Source organism: Drosophila ficusphila, unplaced genomic scaffold (genome assembly GCF_018152265.1).
Source record: "Drosophila ficusphila isolate 14025-0441.05 unplaced genomic scaffold, ASM1815226v1 contig_791, whole genome shotgun sequence".
Lineage (NCBI taxonomy): Eukaryota > Metazoa > Arthropoda > Insecta > Diptera > Drosophilidae > Drosophila > Drosophila ficusphila.
The window spans coordinates 21,284,699-21,297,077 of record NW_025064737.1 but is presented as its reverse complement, the minus strand read 5'-3'; the positions used below and the strand labels follow the sequence as shown (position 1 = coordinate 21,297,077).

Genomic DNA, 12,379 nt, shown 5'->3' with positions numbered 1-12,379 from the left:
ATCACAGACAACAGACAAGTTGCTGCCAGTTCGAGCTGCATCATGTGCATAATTCGATTTCTGGCCGAGCACTTTATCTCGGACGCACAGCTATAACAAAAACAATTCAATTTGGCATTGTTAAAAGCCTGGCCGGTCGGTAAACCAATTTGCCCTGCCTAAAAGCCAAACTAATAGACCCTGATGGCTCCGAATCCAATGCCCGGAAAATGAAGTCCAGAATCCGCAATCCACCAATCCAGCAATCCAGCAATCCACCATCAATGCCGCCGGCGATCCAGTGCAACTGCACTGAACCATGACCTGTGTGGGGTATGGAAATGTGCGCTTCGCTGCCCGCCAGCAATTTTTTAATGTGCCCCAGTATCTGCAAGTGTAATCTGAAAGCCAAATGTATCTGGCCCACTCACACAGCGGGCTGTACGCACGTACAGACATATCGCCATGTAGCAGTTGCCGAGTGGTGTGTGCATGTTGCAAATGACTAGGCGCCCAGAAGAGCCGCACAGTCGCCTCGAAACGGGTTCTAGATACATTTTTCGGCACGGATATATACTATCTCAACGAACGCATCTACAGCCGCCAAAAACCAGCTGAGCTAGAACAACCAACAAGCCAACAAGCCGACAAACTGACGAACGGACGGACAGACAGACAGCGGCAATTATGTGCAGAGCTGGAACTGAAGACTGCGACTACGTTTAGTATTTCACGCCGCACTGGAGATACAGATACACACAGCAAAAAATCTGTACACATAATCGATGCTTGGAAAATATATGCCACCTTTCTAAATTGTTTAATCTGAGTCAGAATAACACCAACTAAATCAGAAGTCAAAACGAATTGATTTTCTGTTGAAATTATTTTCGATCCTTTCATTAAGTTCCTTCAAGTTCTAAGTTGTATTGTATCCATTTTCTTCTGTGTAAACGGATACAAATGGCTGCCGGTTGCCTATGCCACTGCAACCAGCAACCAGCAACAGAGGAGTCGAAAAAATATACAAATATGTGTAATCGTCGAACAAACAAGACACGAGCTTGCGAGCTTCTCCAGTGGCATCCGCAGAAGGAATCGGATTTGGATTCGGAATCGCAGTGGCTGCCTTCGTGTATCTGGGCGCCTGTTCCAATCTGTACATCTTCATTTTTCTATCCAACATCTGCAGCCCCGAAGAGTGAGTGTTTGTGTGTGCGCCTCGGTGCATTTGTCATGCGAATGCCAACAAGCTAGCCAACGACTTTCTTTATGGCCGGCTGCAGACGATGAAGCCACTGGATAAAAAGCCAACTGCAACTCAACGGAAAAGCACTTAACCGCTCCTTGTTTCTTAAACAGCTGCTTGCGAAATTTAGTATCTTTTAGATGCAAATGCAGAGACTGCAAACGCAAACGCAATTGCCATATCAGGCGCCATAAATCTAAGCTGCGTTTTGCCGAATCTCGACTACCATCCACTCGCTCAAATACTTTTTAAACAGCTGCGAACAGAATTCGAAGTCTTGGTCAGACGCAATGTTTGATACACAAAAGCCTTCACAAACAATTAAGTGGAAAACATTTATTTATTTATAGGCAAACCGGTTTCCCCAAGCTCAGTCAGTAGTGGCTAGAATAAAAAGTAAGCGATGGGGAATGCGAGAGACGAGCGTTGGCTTAGTGTAACGAAAACGAAATGAAAAACTCAAAACAAATCGAATGAAAAATTCCACAAGTGAAGTACAGTTCGTCTCGAGGCTGTAAGATAACTGCAGTTAAATCGGAACTCAACTTAATCAAGGCGAGGTGGTAAACGCAGTTGATTGGTTTCTTTAAATCAACACAAATTGGCAAATGGAGTAGCAGTGATTTTATGTATTCGGCTTAGTTTTTATATTGATAGATGGCTCTTTCATGATTTACTTTAAAGCATAAATTGTGTTCAACTAAATTTTATTGTTCTACAAATCTCAGCTAGAATAAACCTATTTAATTTTTAATTATCCACTGCAGTTGAATAGCTATTTAGAAGCCAACAATAAACCGCAGTAAGCATTTCAGTTATGAAAGTTTTTTCATGGACAAATTAACTAATTGCTTGTTTGTTACTCTAAAAACCCGAACCATATTTTCAGATAAATTTCTGCGGTGAACGTAATACATTTTTTACCGTGCCACTGAACCACAAAAAATGTGTCAGCTTTTATACCATTTCTAATTGAATGAATTAACTAATTATAATTATTCTTTTAGCATACATCACAGAAGCGTTATCGGATTATTTTCTATGAAAGAATTATTCTGCTGTATTCTTTTTAGGACGTGCCATTGAAATTAAACCATAATAGATGGATTGCCAACGAAATTCCCAAGATATGTATATTGATAACCAAAAATCAGTGTTTTGTTTCCGTTTTTAGGTGTAGCCAGCAGGTGTTGAGCCAAGTTGTGTGGCGAGTAGTGAGCAGCGTTTACTTAGCCAAACTCACTAAAAGCGGTGCGCCGCCATTTTAGATTCTTGCTGGCTGTTTTCGTAGCTGTTGTCGACGAGTTCGCTGTGTCAGGTACGCGATTACTACCAAATGATGTCATTGCCGCTTGCTTTGGCTCTTTGTGTGTGTTCAATAGCCAGACTGCCGGTTAAGTTTTCACAAGAGTCCCCCTTCCGAAAAGCCACCTGCTCCGCTTCAGGTTTCGAAAGCCAGAAAGGCGAACAACAAAGAGGGCAAAAAATAAACGGGGGTGTAGGTGGCCGTCTGCTAAGCAGGTTGAACCTCAGGCCCATTGGGGCAATGCCAGGCGATAAGGTGATTACTCGGTATCTTATCTCAGAGCGTGACTAATTGGCCCAAATGAATGGGGCCAGCGGTTCTGACTGTTCCTCCGACTGTGAATGGGTGCGGGTGGCTAGCATGCCCCGAAGAAGCCAATTTCTTGCCCGAGTTGTGTCCACAGTGTTTCCTTGGGGTAGGTTCTAGTATCTCAACGATGAATAGCCCTAATCGAGCACTTGCATAATGCAAATAACCAATTACATTGAAGCATAGAAGGAGCGACCATTAAATGATTGCGGAAAATACGGAATTTAAAGCAGCTTTTTCCCATTCAATTGCCAACTCCATTTGATGAAGGGAACAAATGGCAGTAGATTGCGGCAGATTGTCGTCGAGTTAGCAACGATTCAATTGAGGAAGTTTTTCTGCTACACTTCAAAAAGAGAAATAGAAAACAAAGTACGGCAGACCAAAGACAAAATTGACCGATCCGGAAAGTCAAACAAGAAATAGCTTTCAGAGTTGCATTATTTACAGGTATCAACTTTTTAAATTTTGTAATCGTTATTTAAAAACCTAATTAGTGAATTAATAGATAATGAATCTTAATTTATTATTCCTTTTTTCCCGTGTACCCTCCCCACATGCCGATGCTATGACAACGCGGAAATTGTGTACCGCTCTCAACAATCCAGAAAGGGTTGATCAGAGCGATTCCATCAGCAGAAGCTAAACTGAAGCAACAATCACATCCGCCGCTGTCATTCGCTTTAGCATTCAAACGAACTAGGCAGCCGAACAGAACATCATCATTATATGGGAGACTTGTCCATTGTAGTTCCATCAGATGTTGCTGTTTCTGCCCGGCAGCAACATGTAGTTGCTGCGGTTGCAACATGTGGCTGCTCCAATAAACGGAATAGCGCTCTGAATTTGCATTAGAAGTTCATTACTGAGTGCAGTCGAGCGGGAAGGAAGGCTCGATGGAGGCTGGAGCAAAAAACTACAGGAAAACTAAAAGGAAGGCCTAGTAAAACTAGCAACAAGATTCTGCTGACTGACCGCAAATGAATTGCAACGACAAGCCGAGATATCTCCTGCCTTCCGCCCACAACTTGTTGCTATGTCAACGAGATACTACTAATGTTTATGTCGGTCTGCCTTGTTTGCTTGTTTATTTACCAGCTGCAGTTGTGGCGGAAGACCGCTGGCAAATCCAAATAAATAACCACGACAGAATTATTCACAGGCCGACCGAAATTATTTTGGAAAAGCGAGAACGGCCGACCACACCCAATTTGTGTGGCTATTATCAGGAGGGCACTTGGCCACTAATTAGAATGCTGCACTTGGCGGGGCTTTTTGATCGTCTGCCCGGCATACCAGTTGCGTAATTGCAGATTCAATTATGCAGCTACTCTCCATTATGACTGCACTGTCAAAGAAAAAATGCTACTCAGCCCACTTCGCGATTTTCCCCCCATTTTCCCCGCATTAATTAAAGACTTCCGCTCGGCTGGGGAACTTCTTTTGTCGTAATTGTTGTCTTGGTAAATGGCTGATGCTCCAGCAGATAGCTGACCAGGGGAGACTGGCCCTGACTTCGACTTTTCACGGGGAAAAGGAGGAGGGAAAAGAGGTGGAACGAGGAGGGATGGAGAAATGGCCCTGGGCGGGGTCAACGCACCCGAGGATGCAAATTACGTGCCCAGCCATCAACCCCTTGAGCTTAGGGCCATTTGGAGGGACAAGTTTGCCAACGTAAAGCCATCGCCGACAGACAAGGCCGTTGTTCAAAGTTGTTAAAGAGATAAAAATGAGGGGTTTGAGCAGATCAAACAATCTTTATCGGAATGCCCAACCATCTATTGGAATTACATCTAGGTATTGTTTTTCTCTGCTCTTTTTTGCAATATTTTTTTTATATAGAAAAATGTACATATTTGAATTTCTGGGGAACGAATAAATTAATTCTCGTTTTCCTCTTAAACTGTCTGTATTTCCATATTCCAACATTATTACTGCATCTATACATATTTAATTTTAATTTACCACCCACTATTTTATGTAGATCCCACTCTGACCAAACCTGTCTCGTCGGAATTTATTCAGTTTCCCACGTACTGTGAACTATGACATTTGCAGGTTTGCACCACCCAGCAGCCTAAAGTTTGAGGCCCAGTCAGCTCAGGTTGGTTTTCCCGGGACATCGGTATACAGTCGAACTTCTTTGGCTCGAACTTCTTTTCCCAATTGTCGAAAGAGTCCACTAATTGAATAACTTCCGACCCATTTTAAAATAATCCCAACTGTAGTTATTTTGCCTGAGGAAAGTTTAAGAGGGGTTTAATTGTAGTTCCTGTTATTAGATAAGTTTTACCGAAGGCATTTGGTAAGTCGCTGTCTTGAGAATTGTTTCGCGGGTGTCTTACTCACCTTGGGCAAGTCCCGAATGTGGTTGGCATCCAGAAAGAGCTCCTCCAGGGTGCGGGAATACCGCAGGATCTCCTCGGGAACCTGCGGCAAGGAGCAGTGGCGCTTGTCCACGAACTCCACCTGCCGATTGCAGCCCTTGAAGATGGGAATGCACTTGAACATGCTGCTCGTCTTCGGCCGCGTCGGCTGCGTCTGCTTCTTCTTGGACGTCGTCTTGCCGGCTTTTCGGTTAAGGGGGGGAGGGTTTTATATTGTTAGGTCGTTTTGGATCGTAGGATGTGTCTCTGAACTTGGCTAACTGGCGGACATTGACCGCGTCTATTCTTTTAGACACGGAGTTGTACACTTTTATTAATTCCGAAATTCTCGGCTTTATTTATCGCACATTTTTTGGCCGCACACAATTTTCGCTGCAATTGAATTTTATGCTTTATTTCCCAGGTTTTCACATAACGTTAATCGTTACGTTGCGTTACGCCAAAGGCAAAAGGAAAAACGTAAGAAAGGGCGATTTTTTTGTTGCCTGGCCTTGCCATTTTGTTGTTGCGGCTGGCTGGAGTTTTTGTTTGAGCGAGGAGTGAAGTGGAGGAAGGGAGAAAGAGAGCACGCCAAAGAGAGCCGCTTAAACACGCACACGCACAAGAACAAGGCGCTTGTGTGGGTAATAAGCGAAATAATGAATAATAATCAATTCTAATTGGCACTTGGTTGGAATGCCATAAAACGCATTGCATCACGTAGTTGGCAACGCGACGCATTTGTTGCTTCCTCTTCAAACGAAGTTGGATAGAATGGAGGAATGGTAGAAGACTTGAGCGGAAAATTAACATTAATGCGACACACCCAAACAGAGACACGCACACAGGGAAAGCCCGAAAGCCGGGAATCGAAATTGGAATTTACTTAATGCGGTTTTCCCCATTTTGCGCCACTGTGCAGCGGCGTATGTTTTGGAATTTACACACACAGGACAAACACACACACGACGCACACAATTTTGCAGGCTGCGCAACAACAAAATGCTGGTCTTAGGCGGCGAAAAATCAGGGGAAGCAGAGAAAGAGAGAAAAAGAGAGCGCCTTAGCGTTTCCCTATTTTTTTTTTTTTGCATTTTTCGCACGCTTTAACACGTTATTTACTGGAGTATTTACTGTATTTACAGGGGCCACACAAAACAACAGAAACGCGAAACGTACACGTACACGCGCGCACAAACACACGCACACGCAGTCCGCTTTACATGCAGTTAAAAAACAGGCGGGTTTCTCACTCAAAAGCGGTAGAAAAATCACGAGTCGAGCGGACGAAGCGCCGTTGTTTTCATCCGTCTTTTCCGAGGTTCCGATTTTCTTTCGTCCGCGGTCCGCGCGCGCAACAACAATTTCGAGCAACAACAAAAACAAATTTTCATAGAGGTGGTAAACCTTCGATTTCAGTTTTTCGAAAATCGATATTTTTCCATCCCTGGAAAATATTTTCACACACCGTGGTTGGTGCCACCGGTTGCTGTGTTCTTTTAACAGTGGTAGAGATGGGACTAAGTCGATGAAAGCATGATGTTGCCTGCATTTAACATTTTGCTAACAGAAAATTAGCCGATACACCAAACCAAGCTAATAAACCAATCAATTGGTTTCCTTTTCAATGATTCCTATAATGTCAATCCGAAAACTATAAATCAAATTTTAATCCAATTTCAAAGTGGCATACCTCCAAAAATTTGTGATGGAATTACAAAGCGATCTGCATTAAAATTTTTTATTTTGGAGATGGTTGAAAATTTGACCTCTGTTCATGTCAGGATTTTCCAAGTTTTCAATGGTTTTCAGTATTGTGACCTCATGCTGTCCTTTCTTAACCCATAATTCAGCAAATTTAACTCAGATTTTTTATTTTGGAGGTGGTCGACTTTTTAACCCCTGTTCATGTCAGATTTTTATGTTTCAGAAATTGATAGGTTTTTAAGTTTAAATTTATCCGATTGGAACTGAAATCGGAACCAGATCGATTGGTCTATAGAAAAACAAATAAGCTAAATCTGGTTTCCCTCTTCAGGAGTTATGGTTTGTGTCTGGTTTAGGAGGGTGTATTCGCTAGGTTAGGATAGTGTATCGGATTCTACAGATATCCGATTGTTATCCGACTACCCGAACTGAAACGCCTCAAAGCAAAAAGAAAAAGATAATATGGAAAGCACAAAATAAAAAATTATAGTAAAAAAATCGTTTCTGAAGCCGATAGTAAAAATAGCCGGTTTCGATGTTTTCATCGAATTTCCGACACCTCCAGCACCAAATGAATTTGAATTGTGTGAGTGCCGCCGCCTCTCTCGCGCTCTCTCGGATACAGTCCGTTAACGTTCGGGTGGCTCTCTCGGCTCGGAGTTTTTGGATTATAGAGTTAGCCGGTTAGGAAAATGTTGTCCAATGTAAAGTATCTGGAAACAGCGCCCTCCAGCGGTCGAAAAGACCAGCAAAATCGTTCGGGCTTAGGTCTTTGGATATCAACGGACTGACGGAACCGAAGATACTACAGTATTCCCTCACACTCCCGTCTGCAGTGAATATTATTCACCTCTCAATTTTCAATTTACAAACAATTGTTGGGGCGTTCGGACGACGTCGCGCATGTCACGCAAAAATTGGTTGGGTTTACGTGTGTTGCAGAACCACTGAACAAGTAAACATATAGGCAATTGTCGCATTGCAAATTTAAATTTTAATACAAAACCCAGAATCGTAACAATCGCCAACAGAAGATATGAATCGGTTTCTAAACCCGTGAAAAATTATGGCAAACAAATTGTTTGGACGTGTTTGTTGCGTCGCTCTGTGCTGCGGATTTCTCGAGTAATTTGCCGGCGCTAGTGATTCGCGGTTTTTAATTCAAAAAAATTAAACAAGCTTAACAGCAACAACAATTACAGCTCCAATAGTGTGCGAGCGTTTGGTGTGTGTGAGTGCGTGAGTGCGAGCGAAACACAAACGCAAAGCGGAAATGCGAAAAAGACAACAAAGGTAGCAAAAATAAAAACAAAAGGGGGAGGAGGCAACAGGAGCCGGTGCAGCCAGAAAGAGCGAGACGGCAACAAACGGGGGCTAATGAAAACGAAATGTGATTCATTGGCTTTATCAATTGTACGAAATTCCGGCATTGTTTAGTCCTGGGCGACAAATAAATTATGACATAATACAACAAAGGAGAAATAACTGGAAGAAACTGGAGAGGCAAATACCAAAAAAGCTGAAAGTGCGTGCTTGCGCGTGTTTTTGTGTGTGTGGGTGGCTTGAGTATTTGAAAATTGAGAAATTCCAAACAAACAAAGCGGTAAAAAAGGATATGTGTAGCAAAGGAAAAACTCCATAGTAAAACAACAAGTACAGTAGTTGCTGCTCCTTCTTATTGCCCGCAAAAATACAAAATACAATTCAATACAATAAAAACGCCGAAAAGCAAAGAAGCCAAAAGCAAAGCAAAGGCAAAAGCAAAGCGAAAGCGTACCAAAAACAAGGAGCAAAACGGCGGCAGAGAAAAAGCTTAGTAAGCTCGCTGCTGTTGCTTCTTCTTCTCTGTGTTTTTTTGTTGGCTCTTTATTTTTATTTTTTTGCAAACAAAATGTATATGATGCCCAAACAAGAAGAAGAAGAAGTCGGGAACGAGCATAATAGAAGGTAGAAATTTGGAGGAAATCGAAATTTGCGTCGTTGCTGAAATTCGTTTGTTCTCCTTACTCCCCCTGCCCCTTCGCCTTCTCATCTCGTCTTTCGCTCTCTGTTTTTCTGAGCGCCTGATTCTGTGCCTGTGTGTGTGCGGCAGGCGTATCTGTGAGTGTTTTTGTGCAAAAATTCGCATACATTTTATATAACAACAACTACCCCAATATGATTTCCTTTATTCAGCCGGCTTTTTTGCTTATCTCCCAATTTTCGGTTTGCTCATACCAAAACTGAAATTTATATATATTAAAAAAAAGTTCTAAACAAAGAAATAAAGTTTTCGCTGGGCTGTAAACAAATAAACGCCATCGTACACAAAGGGAAAAAAATTCGAAGACTTAGAATTATTCATTTCGACTCAAATAAAGCAAATATTACTCTATTATTATTATTAGGCAAAGCAAAGAACACAAATGTATATCATCAATCACAAAAACAAAATATTATAAAATATGTAAATATCCGTACGACTGCTGTTGTTTCTGTGTATACAAAACAAAAAAGGGAAGCTTAAACTCGCACAAGCACTTTTTGCATTTTTCTTTTGATTTATTGAAATCCCTTTTTTTTCAATTGTCATACGTATAAAAGTTTGTCTGCGATTTGCTTTACTTTTTGCAAAACCTTTCATAGTTGAAATAGCAAAAACAACAACAACATAATAGTAATGGCGACGATGCCGAAATACGTTTTAGCATTCATTTATTCGTTTTTTTGGCGAGCTTTGGTTTGCCGCGCGAATTCGCGCACTCGAGATAGAAATGTATCTTGGAGATACACGCGCCTTTTGTGGAATTGAAATTGAAATGGGCCCCGCCGCCTTTTATGTGGCATCATCACCGGCATCATCATCATTATTATTATAACTATTATCATTATTATGGTGATGCGTGCGTTATGGCAGCTGAAGAATCTGAGCCGAAGAATCTGCGAATTTATCGCAGCTTAACTCAGAGGAAACGCAAGAGGCAAGTACGAATTTAAGGCCGATAAAAGGATAATGGAGGATGTGTCATGGAATGAGTAAGGGATGACCCTTCAGCTGAATTAATGGTCCTTTTTCGCATCAAGCTATTTGTCAGTCAGTTCTAAATAGAGTCGCACCTTAACAAAATGTTCAGGTATTTTATCACTCAAATTAAAGATTTGCTAAAAAATTTATTTTTAACATTGGCATGAAATTAACAATTGCAAAGTTTAGTATGTAGTTAATCGAAATTTTAGGCTTAACTTGAATATATATTATATATAATGTGAGGTATAGGTAAATATAGAATCCTTAGAATGTGTACAAGGGCTCATAAGTTCAATTTAAACTAGGTCGACCAATAAAAACAAGCTTAGAAAAAAACATGCTAGCAAAGTGATTGCAGTTTGCAAGAGAACACAAACCAAAGGAGCAAACAACTTTGGTTAGCTTTTGGGAAAACTTTTTGAACAACTTTATGAAAAGTGTAATCAAGTAAATAATAACGAATATTAAAAATTACTTGAAACTTTAACTCATCCCTGTAAAGTCTCGTTTTGATTTGATAGCACACACTGCATGCTAAACAAAAGATTTAAGTAAAAATTTTTCGTTGAAGCTCAGTACAAAATCGTCGAACAACTTTGGTTCGGCGTTCTTGGTTCTTTAACTGCCAAGCCCCACTGTTCTCCCAACTCATCAATTTTTCGATTTGAGCGTTAACAAACAAATGACATCGGCGCCAGGCCATCGTGTTGGCGGCATGTTTGTGCGGACTATTAAACAAATTGCGTATACGCACTGTTGCTCGCGTAAAATATTTATGCGTGAGCCCAAATATATTAGCATACTTTTGTGTGTGTGCGTGTATGTGAGGGTGTGCGTGGGTGTGTGCATTAGATTAGTAAATAAAATTCGGTGATTTGATTTCTACCCCGATTTCCGTACATTTCCGGAACCGAAAATCGTAGTGAGGGCAGCAATGAGAAAATGCTCTTGGTAATCGAATTGACTGGAAGCGTGAAGAGCTCGTTAACGTTCCAATAATCGCGTCAGCCAGAAAGATATACAAAATTACAATCGCGGTTGGGCCAAGGAAAAGCGGCCTCAGCCCGAAAGCGGTGACCAAAAACGTCGGATTGCAATGTGTTTGTTTTACAATCGACGCCTTTTTGTGATTCAACTGATTGAGATCCTGCTGCTGCTGCTAACCGACCACAATGGACGACTGACACTAACCAAGGAGTCAACAACAGGTGAGTGTTGTTTCCTCTGTCACATTTCACACTCCGAATTGCTAGTAGTGTTGTCAATTTGGCTTTTATTCTAGTGAAACATATGTATTTTTAGGCCTTTGTATTTTGGAAACTCTTAATAATTTCATTACTATTATGGTTTAACCATTACACACTATCTATCAATATTCTTTATTAAATGTTTTCTTAAAATACAAAAAATTCGAATTCAAATTGTATCCAAAAACAAACCAGTTAGTCCTGTTAAATAAGGGTCTTATTTATTTTATAAGCTTTAGATACATGTTTCTTAGCCTTTGGTACTTATGTTTGTTGCCTGATTTGGCTAAATTTTGTTTTAAAATAGTTGACAGCACTGACTCGATGTGCCAGTTGAAACTCCACTGGGGACCCACAAAACTTCAGGCAATAATCATAAACTAATGGCGTAACATGGCAGGCGTGTCCGCATTCCACTCGAAAGGTCTTTCAAGACTCTCAGTGGAGAGTACGAAGAAATAAAAAAAACTTGTTGAGTTTCAAGGGGTTGAGATTGGTAAGGTGTGGGTTCGTTCGTTCGTTTGGGTGTTTGTCCCCGGGATTGCCACGGCCAAATCCCATAAAGAAAATCAGCAACATGAAATATTAAAGTTGGTAAAACACGCGAGAAAAGTTTTTCGGTCTTCCGCGGCACGATTCCGGTGAGGATTGTGGCGTCAAGCTGGAGAGCTGCCAGGATAACTACCCCTTGCCACGGCTTTTGTGAATGTTTTATTTTCGGCAACTGCTCTTCGCCTTTTGGGGGTTGCTTTCAGGCGTTCAGGAGGTAACACCCCCGCCAAATCCCCCCAGAATTTCGGAATAGTCCCCTTGCATGTACTCCGGCTATTGCGAGGTTATTGCGTCGTTGATTTTGCTAAGCGTGGGTTTAATTCTAATTTGTTATAAGTGAACAAGTCAAAGGCATTAGTTGGCCTATCTTACCTGGGGTTTTGTATTCAAGTCGGTCAATTAGATGACAAATTTTGGACTCACCTGTATTTTTCTAGGCTGGCATTGTGCCACCCTCATTCGTCAGTCATCTGCAGCTCTCCCACGTTTTTAATGTAACCATATCAAAGCCCCACAAACTCAAATAAAAAAACGATAAGTTTTTCGTTTGATGTTTGGCCAAGCAAGTCATGTGTGCTGGCCATCAAAAAAGCTTACAGATGTGGCTCGTCAATGTAAACCATTACGAATTTACATGAGTTAAATTTATTGAAATCA

General features: G+C 41.4%; 2 protein-coding genes across 5 annotated transcripts in view; one reads left to right on the top strand and one right to left on the bottom strand.

Annotated features, from left to right (window-relative positions):
- The window catches only part of LOC108095764 (protein lap4), a 64,382-nt gene extending 57,795 nt beyond the window's left edge, over positions 1–6,587 (bottom strand). The window contains 2 exon segments of the mRNA XM_017196970.2: positions 5,193–5,602; positions 6,344–6,587. Of these exon segments, the coding sequence (XP_017052459.1) occupies positions 5,193–5,354 (162 nt within the window). The 5' untranslated portion in view covers positions 5,355–5,602; positions 6,344–6,587.
- A 1,206-nt stretch (positions 6,588–7,793) lies between these two features.
- Positions 7,794–12,379, top strand: part of LOC108095838 — a 61,446-nt gene continuing 56,860 nt past the window's right edge. The window contains exons 1-2 of one of the 4 annotated variants that reach the window (XM_043208969.1): positions 7,794–7,871; positions 10,847–11,131. In XM_043208969.1, the coding sequence (XP_043064904.1) occupies positions 11,020–11,131 (112 nt within the window). In that variant the 5' untranslated portion in view covers positions 7,794–7,871; positions 10,847–11,019. Of the gene's footprint in view, positions 11,132–12,379 lie in introns of all 4 variants that reach the window. The other 3 variants (XM_043208970.1, XM_043208968.1, XM_043208971.1) reach the window with 3 other exon arrangements.